Genomic DNA, 23,363 nt, shown 5'->3' with positions numbered 1-23,363 from the left:
CATTGACTTAAAATAATAATAATAATTAATTGGAGCTTTTAAAAAATAATAAATGCTTATTATTTTAAAATGTAAGCATTATAGAAGACTATAGAAGATTAAAATATCACTAGAATCTTATCTTCAGAAATAAGCATATGTATTTTTTGGGGGTAGATAGACAGATGGATAGATTAATAATTTTATATCCATACCTCTTCTGCCCTCTTCTCTCTCTTCCTCAGAGATTAAAAAAAAAAAAAAAGATTAGAAGGAAATGGAAGGGCTACAGAAAGGCTTTTAACAGATTCCCTGCTATGAAGGAAAAGATTGGCCATTTTATACATTTTTCTCACCTGTTTCCACCAACTCCTCATTTTTATTGCCTATAATTCCTATAATTGCCTATAATTTATCAAGGTATATGTATTTATATTCTATCTACATTAAATGAATTAAATGCTTTTTCCTTTTATTTTGTCTGTAGCATGTTTGCAGAGTTGCCATGCCTCTCCCTGCCATCCCCACCTTGCTTATGCTTAAAGCAGAGACCTCCTATTTGCTTTATCTGGGCCCAGTTTGTTTTCACTTCTGACCTACAGTGTAAACACTTTTTGGTAGCCTGGTGGCAAGGAGTGAAAGGCAAGCATTTTGTTCTAGGAGTCCACTGTGTGCTAACTAGGGCCCAGTCCACTGGGCCAGAGGTGTCATCCACTCCCTGGGCCTCGTTTACTGTCCAGACTCAACACAACACTGTGAAATATGATGAGTCCTCTGGTTTTTCTTGCCTCTGCTCCAGTTCCTCAGTGATATGTTTCAAGAGTGTCTGCTCTGGAGGGATTTCCCCTCACTCATCCTCCCCAGCAGCCTCCTCATTGCCCAAATCGCTTTTGCTAGTTTTCTAGAGTTGTCAGCTTCCTTTCCCCTCAATACTGCTCTGGGAGGTGAGTTTTGTAGACTTACTAAATGTTTGTTAAACTAAATTAAATTGCTGATTGATATTTTCTCAAGTAATACCGAAATAAAATTTTAAAAGCTGTTGCTATTTTAGGCTTTATTTAATGGGCATGAAATAGTGATTGACAAAAAAAAGTAATGGAAAGACAATAGAATTTGAGGCTAGAAGTGACAAAGAGTTGGGTTCTAGTCCTGGCTTTACAAATAACTACTTCTGTGTCTTAGGGAAAGTCAATCCTACTTGCAGTTTTAATTTACATTTGTTGACTACTAATGAGGTTGAAATTTTCCTCATATGTTTATTGGCCATTAGTATTTCCTCTTAAAAGACTTGCCTATCCTTTTTCTTGGTTTATTTTTCAGTTGATTCTTGGTTGTTTTGTCTTCTGCCTCAAAGAGGCAAACTATGTGAATAGTAAGTCTTCGTTACATTTCAAATTTTTAATCTCAACTTGTTTATTTGACTTCTTTACAGACAAAATTTTTAAATGTAGTCAATTATACTTGTTAGTCTTTTCCTTTAAAGCATCTTGATTTCATGCTTCAAAAGGCCTGCATTACCTCAAGATAACTGTAACTTCTGTATTTTCTTCCAGTAGGTATATATGTTTGAAAAAATATTCAGTTTTTTAATTCATCTGGAATTTAATTTTGAATATGCTATAAAGTAGATTCTAACTTTGTTTTCCAAAGAGGTAACCAATTATTCCAAAACAATTTATAGGCAAAATGTATTTTTTCTTCACTGATATGAAATGAAACTTCTTCAGAAGACAATTGTATACAATGTTAAGGTTAAGTATCTTTATTTTGTGCTGTTTTGCCCCATAATGGTTCAAATTTTAAAAATTACGCTCACTTTATAGTAATTTTCTTATATTTTAGTTGCTCCTTCCCTTGAACATTACTGTGCTATTTCCTTTGTTTATTCTGATAATATTATTTTTAAATATAGAAGATCCAAATTCATAAAAATATCTCAGCCTCAATTTTCAGCAGCATTTCCATACATAATTAATACCAGATTTTCAACAGTTCTGTTATTTGTCTTTTAGGTTTCTTGCTTATAGACTAATCCTACATAATTATTCTTGTTTTTTTCTACTAAAAATAACTAACAATTTGGGGTTAATAAAATAACTCGACCTTTAGAACAATGATTTTCTCTGAAAGAATTTTATTTCTTCTATATCTAAAGAATAGGAGGAAGGGAACCAAACAAGAAGTAGAAACCAGAATGAACAAACCTTGCCTATAGAGGTTGGTTAGAATTTGGTGAGACGTGTGTGTGTTCATTTATTGTTATTTTTAATTGTTCAGGAAAAAGCCAAAACAATGTTGGAGAACATGAGAAAACTGGAGAAAGAACTATTCAAAGAGATGGAATCAATCCTTCAAAACAAGCATCTTGATGTGGATAAAATTGTTAATCTTTTTCCTCAGTGTGCAAAAGATGAAATTCAAATTTATAAGTTAAATATTAATTCTTAATGATCATCTAAATGGTCAACAATCTTCCTCAAAGTCAGAATCAATCACCGTGGTAAATGATATGAACCTAGTGTGAGCAGATATGATTATTCTTTAATATCATTCAAGTGATAGCTTGACTATTAAAACTGCATATAATTGATGAAATATCAAGAAAGAAAATAACATTGAAATTAGACACATATATTATGGGATAGCCAGTTGTTACATCAGGTACTGACCCATGTTGTTTTTTTTTGTAGCTACAATAACTTTTTACAAATAACATATTCAATTCTGCATAAAGCATGAAACATTAAAATAATTAATGGATTTAAGTTTATTATAATTATGTATTGTCCTCAATTACAAGAAAGAATTTTTTTCTTTAATAATGAAAAATATTGTCTTAGTGAAGTTTTGTGTGCTTTAGGCAAATGTTAACCAGCTCTAACAAAGTGTTCCAGATTTACACATTAAGTCTTATTATAGTGTACTAGAGGCCCAGTGCACGAAATTTGTCTACTGGGGAGGAGGGTGGTCCCTCAGCCCAGCCTGCGCCCTCTTGCAGTCCGGGACCCCTAGGGGGATGTCTGCCCACCGGCTTAGGCCCGCTCCCTGCGAGTGGGCCTAAGCCGGCAGTCGGACATCCCTCTCACAGTCTGGGAGCCCTCGCTCCTTACTGCCCGCCTGCTCACTGCTCCTTACCGCTCTTCTCGCTGCTCCTTAGCGCTGCTGCAGAGTCAGGAGAGGCTCCTGCCACCGCCGCTGCGCTCGCTAGCTGTGAGCCTGGCTTCTAGCTGAGTGGCGCTCCCCCTGTGGGAGCGCACTGACCACTAGGGGGCAGCTCCTGCATTGAGCATCTGCCCCCCGGTGGTCAGTGCACGTCATAGTGACCGGTCTTCCTGCCGTAATGGTCGCTTAGGCTTTTATTATATAGATTCATTCTGAAAATGTACTTTTATTAAACTCAAATATGCTCTTTGTCAAGACTTGGATGACCAATGAGCCTTTAGCTATAATTTTGTAGCATTTTTTTTGGCCCTACCCCTTTGTAGGATTTCATGTTAATATTTTAGAAGAGTTTGTGTGGGAGATTAGGAAATGGGATAGGAAATATCATTTCTGTGTCTCAAATTTCTCTCATCCTTTACATCTTTTACTCTGTGAAAACAAAAATAGGAAGGAGATAGTAAGAATGAAATAGAATTATTAGTGTATTATGAACATTTTAATGTATAATATATTGTGGACATTATAAATGAGTAATAATCTCTGCCCAAAGTTTATAAAACTTTGTTAAAATTACATTGATGACAATTCTTGGGGGAAAGAGGGTGTGGAGGGTGCGGGAAGAGATTGGGCAAAAATCTTACACCTATGGACGAGGACAGTGGGGGGGTGATAAGGGCATGGAGTGGGGTGGGAACTGGGTGGAGGGGAGCTATGGGGGGAAAAAGAGGAACATCTATAATAATCTGAACAATAAAGATTTATTTTTAAAAAGTACATTGAGATTACCAAAGGCCAAAGTTGTAAATATCTATAATAATAAAAGCATAATATGCTAATTAGACCAGATGTCCTTCCGGACGACTTTCTGGACGAAGCCGGGGTTGCGAGGGAAGCCCGGGTCCTGGGTGCCTGCTGGTGGCCTGAGGGAAGCCCGGGTCTTGGAGGGAAGCCCGGGTGCCAGAGGGAAGCCAGTGCCGGCAGCCGGGGGAAGGAAGGCCTACTCTTGCATGAATTTCGTGCATCGGGCCTCTAGTAAACAATAGAAAAACCCAACTCAAAATAACATTATATATTTATTGGTTTCTAGAAATGTCCATTTTAGGATTTTGATTATATCATCATATTTATTAGTCACTATCATTGCAACGAGGATTGTTACTAAAGTAGTGGACCATTATATATAAAGAGTACCCAGGAAATTATTTTTTAAAAGTTCTCTCATAAAAACCACAATCTGCCTGATATTGCTCTTGTTTAATACAAGGCTGCCATTAAAAAAAGAAATGATAGCTATCTCAGGTTCTCAGTTAATTCTGTTTGCCTTAAGTGTGATTCAGTGATAGATTCTCCCTAAATCATGAAGACGGTTGGCCAAACCCCATGTATTTCCTCCCTTTCTCTATTTCTTTTAAATATATTTTATTGATTTTTTTACAGAAAGGAAAGGAGAGGGAGAGAGAGTTAGAAACATCGATGAGAGAGAAACATCAATCAGCTGCCTCTTGCATACCTCCTACTGGGGATGTGCCCGCAACCAAGGTACATGCCCTTGACCGGAATCGAACATGGGGCCTTTCAGTCCGCAGGCCGACGCTCTATCCACTGAGCCAAACTGGTCAGGGCCCTTTCTCTTTTTTAGTATATGAGGAACTAAGGGTAAGCAGTACATTGATTTATTCAGGGACACATACTTTAATCTTATTTCTCTAAGGCTATCACATTTTCACTTTATCTTTTGACACCACCTGCGACTAAACTAGCACCATCTCTCACCTGGACAACTGCAGTTAACTTAATTCTTTATCTCCATCCACAAGAATCACTGCAGCCAAAGGGATCTGTTAAAATGATAAATTTAATCATGAATTTCCCTCCTAAAACTAAAGAAAACACAAACCCCACGATCTTATTTTTTAGAGCAGTTTTAGGTTTAGAGCAAAAGTACAGAGTTCCTATATCCTCCTGTCCCATTCTGACCAACCACCCCACTGTCCCACACCAGAGTAGTAGGATTGTTATAATTGATGAACCTACATTAACACATCATTATCACCCAAATCCATAGTTTACATTAGGGTTCAGTTATTGTACTTTCTATGGGCTTGGACAAATGTGTAATGACATGTATCTACAATAATAGTTTCACTGCTCTAAATATCCTCTGTGCTATACCTATTCATGCCTCCCTCCCCTTAACCCCTGGCAACCACAGGTCTTATTGTCTCCAGTTTTGCCTTTTCCAGAATATCATATAGTTAGAATCATACAGCATCTTTGCCATGCCTACCACTCTTTTTTTTTTTTTTAATCTTTACCTGAGGACATGCTTAGAAAGAGGAAGAGAGAGAGAGAATTAAAAGAAATATTGAGTGAGAGAGAAACATTGATCGGTTGCCTTCCATACATGCCCCAACTAGGGAATGAACCCAAAACTCAGACATGTGCCCTGACTGGGAATTGAACTGGCATCCTTTCAGTGCATAGGACGATGATGCTCAAACAACAACCAACTAAGCAACTCTGGCCAGCTGCCTACCAGTCTTGATGTGGCTTCTTTTTGAAATCCTTAGTTGAAGGACTTCAGCTAGATTTCAGGTGGTTTTGAATGATGGTTGTTTTGTAGTTTAGTTGCAGTTCTGATGTGGTTGTGGGAGGATTCTAGTATCGCATTTACCTAAGCCACCATCTTGACTGGAAGCCACTGTTGTTTTTTTAAAAATTTCTGCTATGCTGCTTTTTCAATTACTTGAATGTGCCCAGTTTCTATATCATGTCTGTACTCTCTGCTTCCACATTCATTTCATTTGCTCTTTTTTATGTAAGTAGTTCTTTTTATCCTTTAGAGTTTCGCTGAAACATGGTTTTCTCAGGGAAGTTTTCCCCACTCCACACCAGGTCAGGTTTCTTGTTATATATACTCAGAGCCACATGTGATCCTGATCGTAAATGTTATGTATTTAACATCTGTCTCCCACAGTAAAATAGAAGCTTTATGAGGCTAGGAACCATATTTTTTTCCATAATTGTATGTTCAGTGTTCAATATTCTGTCTGCACAAGCTCAATAAATATTTTGTTAAATGAACATTCAAGTATTGATGGAAATTTATACAATCCTCTTCTCTATCTGTAAAGTTAAGAAAATTAGGTGGACAATCAATCTGTACAACTTGGTAGTCTTTGATAAGTCTCAGGTCAACCTGTTGCCTTTTTCCATATTCAAAATGGGAATAAGAACTCCCCAGATAAAGACACGGATTATTATGAAGTTATGTAAATTAATTTATAAAACAATTTAGGACACTTTCACTCAATAAATCCAGTGTGGTATTTGGGCTTTGGTACTTATATGGGTAATTAATGCCTTGTAGTATATTTTAGAAAACTTAAGATTTTCTTAAATTTCATGTGTTTCCTAAAAATAAAATATGTAGTAGCTAAAATTTAGCTTTTTGTTTGGGTCAACCCTTAAATGATGTTTATTATTTATAATTATGTGATAAATCAAGGAAATAATCTAATAAACCGAGTATTTTAGAGAAAGCTCATTTGATCTTTGATGAAAACCTTAATTTATATATTAATCTTCAATAAAAATTTTTCTCCTAGAAATAATTATTCAGTCTAGAATTTTGTAAAATTATTACCTACTTATAAAACTTGCCAAAAACAGGTACTACAGAGTGAATGTTTTCTCTTTTTAATTACTTCCGGCTTTTATCATACCACACGTAGAAATTTGTCATTCTATCTTTTCCTGAAGAATGGTGATAACATTTCTGATTCTGAGCTGTTTCTAACCATCATTCATCACTTGACTATCTATGTTCAGTGGTCTAAAGTAATATAGTATTTCCCATAATATGAGATATGAAGAGACAAAACCTAACAGCTATATTCTGCTGCATAGGAAACATGTTAAATAATAATTTTACATTTTTCTTTGGAAACTTACTGACCATTAATCGCTATTCTGAAAATGCCAAGTACACTTGACCTTATTCTAAAAATATTGAAATTTAAGCACAAGCTAGTCATGGAATTACTTACTCACTGAGAACAAAGAAAAGAACAATTGATCATGTTGAAGATTAGCATACAAGTGGTAGATTTTAGTCAAAATTGTATCATAATTTTCCCAGCTGTGACCCTGCATGTTAAAAATTATGAAATATGTGAGTCAATAAAAAGAGTTTACTGAGTGCATAATTGACAAGGCCTGTGCACAGATCCCTCAGGGTCACGAAGAATGGAACAATCTCAGGAGACCCATTTAAGAAAACATTAAAAACATAGAAAATACCTCTATAATGGCTTCTGCATTGTTCAGATTACTCAAAGAAAAGATGTCAATACAAGTTGAAATAGGTATTTTTATTGAGAAACTTGCTTTGTCAGTGAGAGAGTAAAAGTTACAAACATTTTAATTTAATAAAATTAACATATCCTTAATCCTAAAAACATCTCTTAAAAGCCTTCTTTTTCTAAACCTGCAAATCATTTTGACCCAGGGTTTTTTGTTTTTGTTTTTTTGTTTTCTTTTAATGTCTCTCATGGAAAAAGATGCTGCTGATTCTGCTCGTGCAAATAACCGAACATGTGTAGTATGACTTGTTCACAAACACAACAAATTTTCCACTTGAGTTTGAGTTGCCTGCATGCATGTGAGTTAGTATCTCTTGCTGTAGCTATAAAAGTCTCCTGGCACAACAGTGAGGTTTTATGCTATCTCCTGAGCAGTCTGAGAGTTACATTGTGGTCATATTTTTTTATAAAAGTTCTGCAGCAAGACAATTCTGCTGAAAAATATCCTCATTCCCTAATCATAACTTAAAATTGCTATAGGTTAATATTACACACTAATGTATTTACAGGCATATCTTGTTTTACTGAGTTTTGCTTTATTGTACTTCACAGATACTGCATTTTTTACAAATTGAAGTTAAGAGCCTCCACCAGCAAAAAGGTTACAACTCACTCAAGGCTCAGATGATGATTAGCATTTTATAGCAATAAAGTATATTTAATTAAGGTGTCTGCATTGTTTCTCAGACATAATGCTATTGCACACTTAACAGACTACAGTATAGGGTAAACATAACTTTTATACGCATTGGAAACAAGACATTTGTGTGGCTCACTTTACTTCAATATTTTCTTTATTGTGGTGGTCTGAAACCAAATCTACACTATCTCCAAGGTATGCCTGTACTTGCTAAATACATTAGGCTTCCATGCAGGTTTTTAAAAAGTACTTATTAAATGACTTAACCCTATAAATTATTTTCTAAATGATTTTTACATATGAGACACTGAAAGTATGAGATAAATAAATATTTAAAACATGTTTTAAATAAGTTAAACCAAAACTGACACCTAGTAAGTGGAGGTTCAAAGGTCATGTGCATAGATTTCTTTTTAATTTACTGAAGGAACATAAAGCTTATCTGAGGGCAACACTTAGTAATCTTCAAATTTATTGATTTTTATACATGGACACAAGAAAGACTAAATTCTAAATGTAAAAGTAGGATGTTAGGCTTAGAATTTCAAAATCTTGGCTTGAAGTACATAGTTTTTTTCTTCTTTTTAATTACAAGGAATAAGGTAACAGGGTTATCCTTCCACACTGTGATGCTTTGTGCAAACGGCATAAATGATACATCACATAGCAATAATTTTTTGATAAAATTTAAACAAATCTCAAATTATTATTTTTAGCATAAAAGTTAAAGATGAAACTATACTTCTGTTGATGGATTTTGTAGATGATAAGATTTATGGAAGTTCTTATTGCTCTTCTAATGGCACAGTTAGTATTATGGATAGAAAAACAAGAAAAGATGAACCTTAAAAAAATAGTGTTTCCAGTTTTAATGAGTACTATTTGTCAAGGAAATGGAGAAAATATAATAAGAAGGCCTCTTATTAGAAGCAGTAAATCCTTTTTTAGGAGGTACTATCAATACGTGCAAAGTTGTCATAATTTAAGGTCCATTTTCTACTAGCAATATACCTGCCAAATTTGGCAATTGAAAGGAATAGTAAATTGGATATTGATTTTGAAATTAGAGCAAACAGCTGTAGGAAGAAATGTTTTAAAATGTTGGCGTAATTAGTTTTAAATAATTATTTAACAATTAGTTGTTATATTCATTCAGAATTTTAAATTTTTAAATTTTTCCTAAAGTCAGTTTCCTGTGTGCTTTACATACACATAAAATCACAGAATGTTAGCATGGGGTGGGAACACACCATATTTTACAGAAGAGGCACCTGAGGGTCAGAGAACAGACCTGGGGCTAGATACAACTTCATGTGGGCTTCTCTCCTTCATAACTTAGGTCTTAGGGGATAGGGATGAAGGCTCAATTTCTTTATATCTTTCCTGCTGGGTTGTGGTTGCATTAATAGCAGGAGGACTCTGTTCAGGGCTCTTTTGAAGAAATCTGTAAAACAAGTACTCATCCCGAAATTCATAGTCATTGGTGATATGTTGGATGACTCCTCCTTGCACCAGTCTGTCTCCATATATAACAGCTTCACCACGGTCAGAGGCGAGGCCAACTTCAATTAACCAGTTCACCAGGTCACAGCCACAGAAGGTCCCAGCCGAAGTCTTTGCACCACACCTGTATGTCAAAGGAATGATTCACCCATATGGTCTGTAAACTTGGTATCAGCACTGCGTGATAGAAGACAAGCAAGGAAAAATAGGAGGAGACAGGGAAAGACAGCATGATAGTTAAAACTGTGGCAGGAATGACCTCTTCTGAATATAAAGGGTTTAACTCACCTAACCCTAGAAAGACCCACTGGAGAAAAAATGCCAATAATGCCTGTGAAAATGGAAATGCTTAAACCAAAAAATCCACTCAGATAACATAAATTCATCTACAAATAAATATTCTTTTTATAGTAGATAGCCTTTTATGATCAGATACATTCTGCAGACAGCTGAATATTATATATTTAGTAAATTATACTCATAAGTAATTTACCTCAGAAACATTAAATAATATTTTACAAGCTCCTTAAGAAGGACAATTTAAACTACTCAAATCAAACTTTGTATTTTCTGCTTATCACACTGCCCATGAATAGCCTTTCTTCTTGCCCTCAGCAGCCAAGACAGATTTACTGATGATATGTCAGCAACTTGCTGCATTAGGAAGCCAGGGAAGGATAAGTGAGATTGGTCTTGTTACAAATCTGAGATTTTTAAAATGTCCTTCCTAATGCAAATGTGGGGTGCCTCAAGTAAAAACAAATAAACAAGGGAAAGAAATGTAAAAAAAACAACCAAATGAATTCTGTACATTTTCATACAATGTGCAATCCTATATTATAAAAGGCTAATATGCAAATCGACCAAACAGTGGAACAACCAGTCTCTACTACATGCACTGACAACCAGGGGGCAGATGCTCAACAGAAGAGCTGCCCCCTGGTGGTCAGTGCACTTCCACAGGGGGAGCGCTGCTCAGCCAGAAGCTGTGCTCACAGCTGGCGAGTCCAGCGGCGGTGGTGGGAGCCTCTCCTGCTTCCATAGCAGCGCTAAGATGTCTGACTGATGGCTTAGGCCCGCTCCCCTAAGCCATCAGTCGGATATCCCCCAAGTGCTCCCAGACTGTGAGAGGGTGCAGGCCGTGCTGAGGGACCCTTCCCCTCCCCCCCCACACACAAAGTGCACGAATGCCGTGCACTGGGCCTCTAGTAGATAATATGAATCTGTTCAGAAGAATCAGTCAAGCTGTAAAACCCAAAGTGCTTGGGAAACAGTGGATGAAAATCAAGATGAAATGACTGGGGCACTTATATGCATACTAGAGGCCCAGTGCATAAATTCGTGCACTGGCCAGTGATCGGGGCCCATCGGGGCTGATTGGGTCCAGCCAGGGGGAGGGACCGCGGGAGGCTGTCCACTGATCAGGGCTGGCCGGCCGGGGGGAGGGACCACAGGTTGGCCAGCTGTGGGAGGTTGGCTGTGGGAGCACACTGACCACCAGGGGGCAGCTTCTGCATTGAGCATCTGCCCCCTGGTGGTCAGTGCGCCATCATAGCGACCAGTCGTTCGGTTGTTCGGTCGACTTGGTGAAACGGTCGCTTAGGCTTTTATATATATATAGATATGCATAGCCCATGGACACAGACAATAGCATGGTGAAGGCCTGGGAGGGGTGGGTGCAGGGTGGAGGGGGTCAATGGGAAAAAAAGGGGACATCTGTAATACTTTCACCAATAAACAAATTTTAAAAAAGAAAATCAAGATGAAATAAGGAATAGGTGACAAAAATCTTAAAACATTTAACCACAAATGAATATACATTAGATTTTAATATAAAAATTAGAAAAGAGGCTAATATACATGAAAAATTTTCTCAAGTACATAAAATCATGATATGTTGACATCAGTATTTTACTTATTAATATCTTAATTTATGCTTTGCAACCCAAACATCACTTTCAACAGAAGCCTCAATATTAGAACCTTAGTCTGAGCCTTCATCTTGCATGCTGACTTTTAATTTATAGCCCAACACCTTCTATCCAACACCAAGGGAATAATTTTTGCTTCCTGATGACTGATCAGGCAGCTAAAGCACAGCTCACGGAATTGCAGAGACAGAGAATGTGCCTCTGTGCGGCTGTAGGGCAGTGCACTGCCAGCGAAGCCCCATTCTGCGGCCCGGGACCAAGGCAGCTGGCAGTCCTGCAAATGGCAAGAGCTATGCTTCCTGATTGTGGGCAATCACAGGGGCCTGGTGGAGCTAACAGGGAGTTCCCTTTTAAAAATTTAAATAGTAGTTTTAAAAAACAATTGTGTTTGGCTCGTAAGGGTGAGAAGCTAACTTTTCTTCATAGTTTACCATTTCCATAGATTTTGTCACCTAACTTGGAACAATCCAGAGACCCAGCCTCTATTTTACAAAAGAGGAACACTAAGGTTTGGAGAATTGAACTTGCCCAGTGTCACACAGCTAAAAAGTGGCATACCCAGGTGCCCACCCAGTGAGTCCCCTTTCCACTAGCTATATCAGGTTGCCTTCTGGTTATTATGAAATATAGTGGCATAATAATATATAAATAAATCATCCTAAATGGTAATTTTCAAATTTTCAGTTATAGACATAAAAGTATTTGGTTTTCTGGTTTATTTTTATCTCGTTTTACAATAACTAAAAATATTGGTAACATTTGTTTTTTTATTTCCTGCTGCATACTCCATATCTTGAGAATCAGAAGAATAAATATGATACCTTAGACTAAAGGTTAGGACTTGAGGTGAAAAATAAGCAGCAGAATTAAAATTTTTCAGTGAATTTTCAGTTTAAGTTTATTAAAAGCAAGCACTAAAAGGAAATATTCATTTTCTCCATCACACCAGCCACATTTAAATAGCCACAGTGGCTTAGTGGCTACATGACTGGAAAGATTAGATGAAGGTTAAGAGTGTTTTTCTGTCCTCCACACACTAATTTAAACTGTGATGCAAATGCTAAAAAAATATTTTACATGCTGTGAAAGAAAATTCTGAAATAAGATGAGAATGAAAATTTTTTAGTCTAGTTCTTTTTGGAGGGATATATTTGTACTTCTAATTTTTCTGTGAAACTAAAACTGCTTTTTAAAGAGTAAAGCATTTTTATTTTTCAATTAAAGTTTACATCAATATTATTTTATATTAATTTCAGGTGTACAGTATAGTGGTTAGACAGGCGTATACTTTACAAAGTGATTGCCCTGATACTTCAATACCCACCTGGCACCATACATAGTTATTAAAATACTAGAGGCCCAGTGCAGAGATTAGTGCACCAGTGGGATCCCCTGGCCTGGCCTGCTGGGATCTGGCCAAAACCAGCTCTCAGACATCCTCATAGGGGCCCTGGATTGCAAGAGGGCACAGGCTAAGCCAAGGGACCCCATCGGTGCATGATCAGGGCTGGGGAGGGACTGTGGGAGGGCTCCAGGGCGTGTCCAGCCCATCTCGCCCAGTCCCCATCAGCTGGACCCCAGCAGCAAGCTAACCTACTGATCAGAGAATCTGCCCCCTGTGTCAGTGTGTGTCATAGTGACTGGTTGAACAGTCGCAGGAACAGTCGGACACTTAGCATATTAGGCTTTTTATATATATAGACTAGAGGCCTGGTGCACGAAATTTGTGCACAGGAGGGTGTCCCTCAGCTCAGCCTGCACCGTCTCCAATCTGGGACCCCTCAGGGGATGTCCGCCTGCCATTTTAGGCCTGGGCCTAAACAGGCAGTCGGACATCCCTCTCACAATCTGGGACTGCTGGCTCCTAACCGCTTCTGCCTGCCAGCCCGATTGCCCCCTAACTACTCCCCTGCTGGTCCGATCGATGCTTAACTGCTCCCCTGCCAGCCCAGTCGCCCCCAACTGCCCTCCGCTGCCACCCCGGTCGCCCCCAACTGCCCTCCCCTGCAGGCCTGGTTGCTCCCAACTGCCTTTCCCTGCCGTCCTGATCGCCCACAACTGCCCTCCCCTGCCAGCCATCTTGTGGCGGCCATCTTGTGATGACGTGAGTGCATCACGTGAGGGCAGGAGGATCATCTAGGATTTTATTAGTATAGATTACTGAATATATTCCCTAGGTCAGCAGTCGCCAACCGGTGGTCCACGGACCACTGGTGGCCTGTGAGGTCTGAAAGGTTGGCGACCGCTGCCCTAGGCTGTACTTCACATCCCTGTGACTATTTTGTAACCACCAATTGTACTTCATACTCCCTTCACCCTTTTTACCCAGTCCCCCAATTCCCCTTCCCTCTGGCAACCATCAGTCTTTTCCCTATATCTATGAGACTATTTATATTTTGTTTGCTTATTTATTTTGCTCTTTAGGTCCCACATATAATTGAAATCATATGGTATTTATCTTTCTCTGTTTGACATATTTCACCCTCTATGTCTAACCATGCTGTTGTAAATGTTAAATTTTCATTTTTTTATGGTGAGTAATATTCCATTGTACATATGTACCACCACTTTTTTACCCACTCATTTATTGATGGGCACTTGAGTTGCTTCCATATCTTGGCTACTGTAAATAACAAGCAGCAGAATTGATTAAGAGAAGAAATTTCACTTCATTTTCTTGACAATATCATTAGTAATATGAAATAACTAGAGCTGGGGAATACAAAATCACTTCTAAATCCAATGTATCTCAAAGTTTTGTGAAAGACACTAATAGTCAACATGAAGTGAATGTTAATATTCAAGTACATTTTGGTTCCTTCTTAAGTTTTCCCATTTTATATGGAAATCGGAAGTTATCTGACATTTAAAATTATAAAAATCAAAGTGATAATGGCTCTTATAGTATGCTGTTTCTTAAACTATAAAATGACCCATACTATTTTAACTTTTGCATGTATATATGATATTAAAAAGAACAATCATGTAGTCACAACTGCATTACAAACCAAAATTATCACCTAAAATATAATTATCGGGAACTTATACTTACCTTCTTTCTTTGACTATGTTCTGGATACAGAGGTCACGGTGGTAATGGATAAATTGTTGACAGGTCATTTTTATTTCCTCAGGAACAGGAGAATCCCTGTTTCCTGCTGTTTCTTTATTGTTCCATAGAAATTCAAGTCTGAAAACCAAAATCGAAGGAGACTGTTTTTAAGGAAATAAAAGCACTGAGAGAGAACCCGTCCTGCTTATTACCCCATCAACATGGCTGTTTCAAAGCTGTCATTTACTAAAGCTGTCATCTGCAACACCAAGGCATCATTAGTGTCTGAAGCAGAAACATACTTAGCTTGCATTCAGTTTCCTATTCAAAGTAGGCTGGGGGGAGTAAGGTGGGGTGCAGTGGGGTAGTTTATTAAATTGTTCTGGACATTTTATAAAATAACCTCCAGACATGTTTGACCCATTTCAGTTTCTACCATAAATGAAGTTTCTTATTCTACATCCTACTGTTTGAAATGCAAAAATAAATTACAGAGATCAATTATTTTATTTAATCATTTTCCAATTTCAGTACCCAAAAGGCACATAATAAAATCTGGAGTTCAGAACAATTCTGTTTCTGCCAGCACAGACAATTTTTTTGCCCCAGACCATTTTTAAAAAATGTTACTTCACTTTTTAAAAAATATATATTTTTTTATTGATTCCAGAGAAGAAGGGAGAGGAATAGAAACATCAATTATGAGAGAGAATCATTGATCTGCTGCTTCCTGCACGCCCCCTACTGGAGATTGAGCCTGAAACCCGGGTATGTGCCATGACCTCCTGGTTCATAGGTGGATGCTCAACCACTGACCCACACGGGCTTGGCTCTGTTGACTGATTTAATTAACATTATGAAGCTGCTAACTAAGTTCAGTGACTTTTCTATTATGCTTTTCCTCTCCCATGACAGGATTATGACCCTGGCAACTATATCTTAATGATGATATTAATGATGATGAAAAAGGAGGAGAAGAAGAAATAACAGTTAACATTTACTGGGCACTTTTTATATCATTATTAGTAGAAACTCCATTAACACTTATAGTTTCTACTAATTTTGACTTTGAAAACAAATGAAGTACAAGACTTTTTAAAACCCCCTCCCCCACCATTTCTCCCACCCACAAGTTGGAGTATTCTCACTTCATTTTTCTTTTCTTTTTCTTCTTCTTTTTTTTTTTAATCCTCGCCTGAGGATATTTTTCCATTGATTTTTAGGGAGAGTGGAAGAAAGGGAAAGACAGAGAGAAACATCCATGTGAGAGAAACACATCGATTGGTTGCCTCTGGCATGCAACCTGACCAGGGCCTAGGCTGGGGAGCGCCTGCAACTATGATATGCGCCCTTAATTGCAATTGAGCCTGGGACCCTTCGGTCAGTAGGCTGATGCTCTATCCACTGAGCCAAACTGGCTAGGGCTCCCTTCATTATTTTTCATAAAGAAATTTCCAGTCTGAATTCAAAGCAACTCTTCACCAAGCTATGAAAACTCAAACATTTAGAATGAAAACTTGAGTTTTCTACAAATTGTCAATCTGATAGAGAAATTCTGTGGTCAAAGGAGAAAGACAATCCAATATAGACCTTTGGGGGCACATCACCAATTATTCCATTTCTAAATAAATTTTCAAATTTGATTTTACTTTATGTAGTTAATGGCACAGATAGAAACCAGCATCCATTATTTCTGGTTAAAATGCAAATTGCAATGTTGGATTGGGGAGGGCAGTTGGATTGATAATAGTTTTCTTCTAATATCTTCTGTGCAATTATTTACAACAAATATGTGAATCAACAGATAACCTTTCTGTGGTGGTTGTTGACACTTTCTGTGGTCTCCCAGCAGTTAGTTACTAAAGACTTAAAAATATCAGTATCTTAATAGGCGGCTTTGTCATCACCTTTATGTCAGGGTAGGTAGGTAGATATTAATAAAGGAAGGGAGCAGAGGTAATCAGACATTAAGAAGCCTAACCACCTGGGGAGCTGAATCGGACACTGACCCTGCTTCACCGGGAAGCTGCAGCATTCGTAGGCTTCCCGGGCACCGCTGCATCAGGACCCAATCCCTGAAGGGGCAGTGTGGGTCATTATAGGTCACTTCCAGAGATCATTATAGGTCACTTCCAGAGAAGGAATAAAAACAGCAGGAGAAATTCCTCTGCTGGGCGCATGCCCAGTCAAAGCCAAGATGGTGCAGGGGAAGATGCTTCTACTAGGAGGCATGTGCAATAAGAGCCAAGCCTGGGGAAAGGATTGGATTGGATAAGGGACACAGAACCCTGGAAGGTCTAGAACATGGATTTCTTAGGGGGAGGAACCAGCAGAAGCCCATGAAAGATTAGGAAGTTGATTGATTAGTTTGAAAAAGCACCTAGTCCTTACCAAGCCCAAGGTAATAGAATCAGCTTAACAAAGTTCTCCCTCTGTAACACGGGCTCTCCCCCTTTGTTCCCGCCACTTCTTTCCATAGCAGCCATGTGGCCCTAGAAGCCACCTGGGGTCCGGCACACCCCATGGGCTCCAAGTGTGAGCCTGTGTATGGCAATGCAGCGCCAGCTGGAGGACAGCCAGGAACAGAAGCTAAGCTGGCCAGATGATGACAGAGGCTAAACTGGACTAAGCTTTCACATGGACTGAACCAAATTACAGGATTTCTGGGCACAGTCTTTGTTCTGTGCTTGTTGAAGACAAGGCTGGACTTGGTTCACAGCAGGACGGAACTGCCCCGGGACAGTCCTTTGATTTTCTTTCTACAATAAACCTCACCACTAAACCTTATCCTCCCATACGTGGGTCCCTGGAATGCTTTCCTTGCGACTCCATGAAAGGGCCTCATTTCCTCCAGCAACATCTACAGATATAGATTTTTTTTTCCAAATAAATTTACCTTCTTTTGAAAGGTCGAATGATTAAATGTTTGTCCAATCCAAAGATGCCAAAGGAAATAAATCCCTATGGAAGAAAGAAAATTAGATTTTATGAATACAACAATAACATTTCAAGACAGAGAAATTATGGAAGCCACCAAATTTAGTGCTTGGGGAAAGCAAATGTGTATGATTAAAGCAACATTTTAAATAAAATGTACAGGAAGACCTTCTAAAATTTTTATTGCCTGGAGGCAAGTATGATATTTGGCTGCCTCTGCCCATCATCTGTCCTACTAATCATGATGGGTGATATAAACCAGTAAGCAACAACAAGCGGAGCAACCATACGTGTGTGCTGGCTTACTGAAGAAAATGAAAACATTTAGGGCTTTATATCTTTGTTTTTCCCTTTTAAAAAAGAAAAAATATTTCACATTGTACTTAAGTATTTCCTTATTAATTTTCTATTAAAACTTCAGAATAGAATTTAAAAATGCTGTAGTATCTGAATATAATGCAGCAACTGTATAAAACTTATGTGAAATGAAACTGGCTAGCTGGTACTTAGTGAAAGGGCTTGAAAGGAGGTGAGGCAAACTGGCAACAGATATGAGCCACGATCAGGATGATGAGGGAGACAGGAAGTTGGGAGCTGCTATTTGTCAGGCACAATGGGGTAAGGATCTAAGTGCAGGTGGGTGGGAGTTGGGATGGAGAATGCAATATATTACATGAGGACCTACCTTTCTTCACCCAGAACTATAAATAACCACAAGGGAATGATCTGACTACAACACTCAATACATCTCCAAGAGAAAAATGGGATGTGGGAGTGCAGGGTATGTGTGGGGGAAGGTTGTGGTATCTCTCTTACTCCTTTGAAGCACTTGAGCCATAGCTGTGGGGGCAGTATTTCAAACGCAACATTCTGGCATTTGTTTTTGTTTGTGAAGCTTTCCCAGTCCCAGTCCTGGGATGGCTCAGCTTGGAGTGGGCTTTAAAAAGGCAAAATGCTGAGTGAGGCTATGATTTTTCCACCTAGTATTTTATAGTTCTTGAGTACAAAATCTGATCTTAGTATCCCAAAGAAAGGTGGGCATCAAGTAGCCCTTGAGATGCTCATGTCTGTCTGTAATAAATTGCTTGAGGTCACTTGTCTACCTAGACATGGCCATTTATGCTGCCACAATAATGGCAAAACAAACTCGAAATATTTCAAAAAAATTAATGTTATGGAAAAACTTGCAGGGATATCTACCGATAAATGTTAACTAATTCACATGGCCAATTCTTTTAGATTTCATAGGAAAACCCAATAATTTTAAATAGCACTTTTTATCACCTGATACTCAATCGGGGGACTAATATTCTCTAATTAAAAAGTAAGTGATTGACTACAGAATCAAATTTTGAAATTTGCACATAAAAGACATTTTTCCAATATGCAAAATGCCATTTATCCTTAAATATTCATTTTAATAGTGACATAAAGACAATAGCACCATTGTATTAGTTCTTCATAGAATTTTAGTTTCTAATTTTTAAACTAGGATGATAATGTCTACCTTGCAAGTATTGTGAATATTTAAATGGGATAGGTAATATAAAATGCTTACCAATGGTAGTATTTTATATCCTGTCAAGGAATGGTAACTACTATCTATACCTGGCCAATTATACACCAATTTATAATTTTTAGAAAAGATTTAAGTACCTATTATTCAATAAATATCAAAATGTAAATGAAATAATGTAAACCAATTTAAGTGGCTAAACTAAAGGCTCAGAGAAGGTAAGTCATTTTCCCAAAGTGACTTATTAAGACCACACGAAGTTTAAAAAGTGCTTGGAACATCTTGTTGTTGCTTACATTATCATTCTTTATCTCAAAACCAAAGCAAAAAAACCGATTTGGTATTTCTGACTATAACACTCAGTGTGCATTGTGATGACTTTAACCAATATAATAATCCATCTCTACTAGAGACAGGCAGCAGCTGTCAGCTGTCATGTATACCAGCAGCTGGCAAACAAACGAAACCCTTTTGATTTAAAAGAAAAGCACATCCATCCTGCCACCCCCAATCACCCCATCCAGACAAACAAAAACCTCTCAAAGTTCTCAGTAAATAAATACCTGGCCAAAGTTAAACACAGCACAGAAAAACTGTAACTCAACATACAGTCTTCCAGGCTCTTGGTTGAATAGCCACCATAAACAACTAGAAAGATTCTGTAAAGGAAGGAGAAAATAGTATTTTTAAATGAAATAAGCTAATCATTTCTCTCTATCCAGAACACAGAACAATAACTTACCTACTACTTAATAATTAGGGAGAAAAGACTAAAGGGAAAAACATGTAGAGAATATAGAGGCTTTGTCTTTCAAACAAGAAGTTTCAACCTCTCCTCTTGACAGATGTCACTCAAACAGCATCTATTCTGATCAGATTTGAAGCAAAAAGACACGAGCCACAATACAGAGCTTACATAATATATCAGGACTGCCGACTAGGCTAAGACAGGACTGATTGATCAAATTTGAAGCAAGAAGACATGAGTCACAATACAGAGCTTACATAATATATCAGGACTGCCGACTAGCCTAAGACAGAACTGATTTTAAAATTAGTTCTACACAATGAAAACAATCACATCACTAAGCAACAATTCTTGGCAGCATTTCTTTTTGATTTTTGTTCTTAAACAGCAATTAAAATGGTGCTGGCTGATATCATTCTGTGTAATGAGCATCCCAGTTTGAAAAGGGTAGGAGGGTCCCTCATAAGTTATATGGTCCATTTTCTACTTTTAGGCAAGTTACATTTGAACCATCTAAAATAATTATATAAAAACAATGGACAATTCACAAAAGAGGACATAAAGGCAATTATAAAAACCATTTAGTAGTTAAAAAATGCATTAAAAAACAAAGTGCCATATTTTACCTATAAAATTATCTAGTTAAAATGTTTATAATAATCAATGTTGGTGAGGATACTTTACAAACCTATACTACTCCTTTGGAAAACAACTTAGTAAAATGCACCCAAAGGCAAATAAATATTTATACTATTTGATCCAAGTTTCCCAACTTGGAGAATCTATCATAAGGAAATATACTGCATGGAAATGTTTATTAGAGCATTTTTAAAAACTAGGAAGGCTCTGTAAGGAATTGGTTAATTATAATGTATCTCCTCTGTGGTTTACTAAGGAGCCATTAAAAGTAATGGTTATGAACAACTATGAAGCAACGTGCAAATGCTTGACATAGTGACAAAGCAGAATATAAATCTGTATATATGATTAGAAAAATGTATTAAAAAATAGAAGACAGTAGTATAATGGATATTTTTCTTCTTTTCTCTATTTTGTAAGTATTTATTATGTGAAGTGGTTATGTTATTTTCATAACTTAAAAATTATTTTTTTGAAGTTTATTTATCTGAGGAATATCTTCTGAGAGACCATGCGGGCGTTTATCCACTGAGGTCAGTTAAGGAGTACACTAGGAAAAAGCGGCCCTGCACACATCATGAAGATACCTCGTCTTACCAAATTCTAGGTTCAGAGTATAGAATGAGTAAGTGGTTCTAAGCAAAATAAGTTACGGGACATTTAGGCAACACAGTAGTGTGAATTATTCATTCCTCTTTCCCCCAAAAAACATTTAGCTCAAGATTTTGGATTCAGATGGCCTAGCTGCCACTCCCCTGGGAAGTAGTAACTAAGTTTTTCCCAGACGCCTTAATAAAACCTTTGCCAAACATGTAAAGAAATGGCCCCAAAACAAAATCAGAAGAAACATTTACAGCAAATAGGCCAATAATGAGAAGTAAACAAAGCAACACATGTCGAGTCAGTTGCTGGTCTCCACTCTGTAGATACTGCTCTTCTTCCTGGACTAATATGCAGCTCTGGGAGTTACAGCGACTCTCACAATGATCATCTATAAAACAGTAAGTACAACAATTTGTAATCAGAGCTTTTTATTTGAATGCATTTTAAATTCATAATGACTTCCTAAGCAAAACACCACATATGCACATTCAGCTCTGAACCAGTATATTATTTTAGATGAAATCTGAGGAAGGCTCCTTCATGTTGTTTCAAGAGTTCTACTTGTAGGGTGTTTTTATTTGAAAAAAAACCCCACACATAAACATGAGTAGTATGCAATAGTTCCCTTCTACACTATTCAACAATGTAATATATATATATTTAAGTCTAAATTAATAATTCAAGTTTCACCTGTAATAAACGTACATATTGGTCACAAATACCCTATTTTGATAACTGTAAAACAAGTTTACTACTACCACTTAGCTTTCATTAAAGAGTTTAAAACTTATCAAATAAAATAAAGGAACCAAATAAAAAATATCATATATTTTATTCACATATAGAACCAAATCAAGTCACAGGCATGACTCTAAAATAGAGGTGAGGGGCCTTTCCCAAGAACCGTTTTTTTTTCCCTTCCTCAGTTTCACTATACTAGTATATAGCATCAAAATCAGGGGAGAACATTTTTACAAAACATATGTCTAACATACCGTCTTGTTTCAGAAAGTTAGTGACTAAAACACACAGTTTTATGGCTCTTACCCTCAAGCTAATAATAAAAACTTTACTTCCTAAAGACAATGTATAGAAAAAGCCATATGTTCCCAGAGATTTAAACATGATCTAGCATAATAGCTAATGGCATGGGGGAAAGTTTACAATGTTGCTAAGTAAAAAGAAAGTAGGCTGCCAAACTATCTCTTTGGTATTACCCTGTTTTAATAAAAATTACTGCTGTCTATCTTCATGTAGGAAAATTCTACAGTATATATAATAACCTGGACTTAAAATATTATGTACAAATATTATAAAAATAGATTTTAAAAAGTTCAATAATTTCATCTGCCTTTCTTATACATTGCAATATTTATTTTGCCTTTGTGCTATGCCAGTGTTTGTGGTTGAGAAATTAATTATATTATAAAACTCTAAAATTTCTCATTCGTCCATGGTCCATGGTTTTATTTCTTTTAGACTTTATTTTAGGCTTAGAAATGATACTAAATTGTGTGAGCAGACAAAGCCAATTTATGATGGCTCCATTCTATGTAATTTTCACAAAATATCAGAGAATTGAAGAAGTACCTTTTGTTTAAAAAAAATCAGCATTATTAATGAAGAAAATGACAAATAAGCAAAGCACAAGATTTTTGGAGAAAAAATGCTGTTAAATAAAAGTACATGTTGAATTTGTCAATGGGCTTTACTATTAGGTATATTGTATAAGAAGAAAAAAAATGAGGAAACCTTGGGAATTCTCAGGTAAAGAAACATTAGCTTTAGAAAAGAAGTACAAAAAAACCCCCCAAAAACTGAAAGTTTAATAAAATGTCAAAAGGGACTTCCTAAGAGAAAGTCAGTGAAGGTCCAACATCCAACATATTTTTACTTCTTTTTATGAAAATGCAAATTCCACTATTTAAGATTCATTTATAGTCAACAAATGACAGCCAAATATAAACCCTGCCTGAATAATAACTACTTTTGCTACTATTATGTTTAATGAGCATTTACTTTATACACACTCACTGTGCTAAGTTATTTGCATACATTATCTATATAATAAAAGCCTAAGCGACTGTTACGGCAGAATGACCAGAATGACCCGTCTCTATGATGCACACTGACCACCAGGGGGCAGACACTCAACACAGGAGCTGCCCCCTGGTGGCCAGTGCGCTCCCACAGGGGGAGCGCTGCTCAGCCAGAAGCTGGGCTCATGGCTGGCGAGTGCAGTGGTGGTGGAAGGAGCCTCTCCCACCTCCGTGGCTGTGCTAAGGAGCA

The 23,363-nt window shown here is 37.3% G+C and overlaps 2 protein-coding genes across 7 annotated transcripts in view; one reads left to right on the top strand and one right to left on the bottom strand.

Annotated features, from left to right (window-relative positions):
- The window catches only part of SCRN3 (secernin 3), a 37,591-nt gene extending 20,109 nt beyond the window's left edge, over nucleotides 1-17,482 (top strand). For 3 of the 5 annotated variants that reach the window (XM_079782402.1, XM_079782399.1, XM_079782403.1), the window contains 2 exons: nucleotides 15,302-15,399; nucleotides 17,111-17,482. In XM_079782402.1, the coding sequence (XP_079638528.1) occupies nucleotides 15,302-15,399; nucleotides 17,111-17,237 (225 nt within the window). In that variant the 3' untranslated portion in view covers nucleotides 17,238-17,482. The other 2 variants (XM_079782400.1, XM_079782401.1) reach the window with 2 other exon arrangements.
- GPR155 (G protein-coupled receptor 155) overlaps nucleotides 7,494-23,363 on the bottom strand; it is a 45,021-nt gene continuing 29,151 nt past the window's right edge. Inside the window, exons 13-17 of one of the 2 annotated variants that reach the window (XM_079782384.1) lie at nucleotides 21,326-21,462; nucleotides 19,648-19,743; nucleotides 17,528-17,592; nucleotides 14,632-14,769; nucleotides 7,494-9,772 (exon numbers count right to left, since the gene is read on the bottom strand). In XM_079782384.1, coding sequence (XP_079638510.1) covers nucleotides 9,481-9,772; nucleotides 14,632-14,769; nucleotides 17,528-17,592; nucleotides 19,648-19,743; nucleotides 21,326-21,462 — 728 coding nt within the window. In that variant the 3' untranslated portion in view covers nucleotides 7,494-9,480. Of the gene's footprint in view, nucleotides 9,826-14,631; nucleotides 14,770-17,527; nucleotides 17,593-19,647; nucleotides 19,744-21,325; nucleotides 21,463-23,363 lie in introns of both variants that reach the window. The other variant, XM_079782385.1, reaches the window with a different exon arrangement.

The sequence above is a fragment of the Cnephaeus nilssonii genome (genome assembly GCF_951640355.1).
Source record: "Cnephaeus nilssonii genome assembly, chromosome: 10".
Taxonomy (NCBI): Eukaryota; Metazoa; Chordata; class Mammalia; order Chiroptera; family Vespertilionidae; genus Cnephaeus; species Cnephaeus nilssonii.
This window is presented reverse-complemented; position numbering and strand designations above follow the sequence as displayed.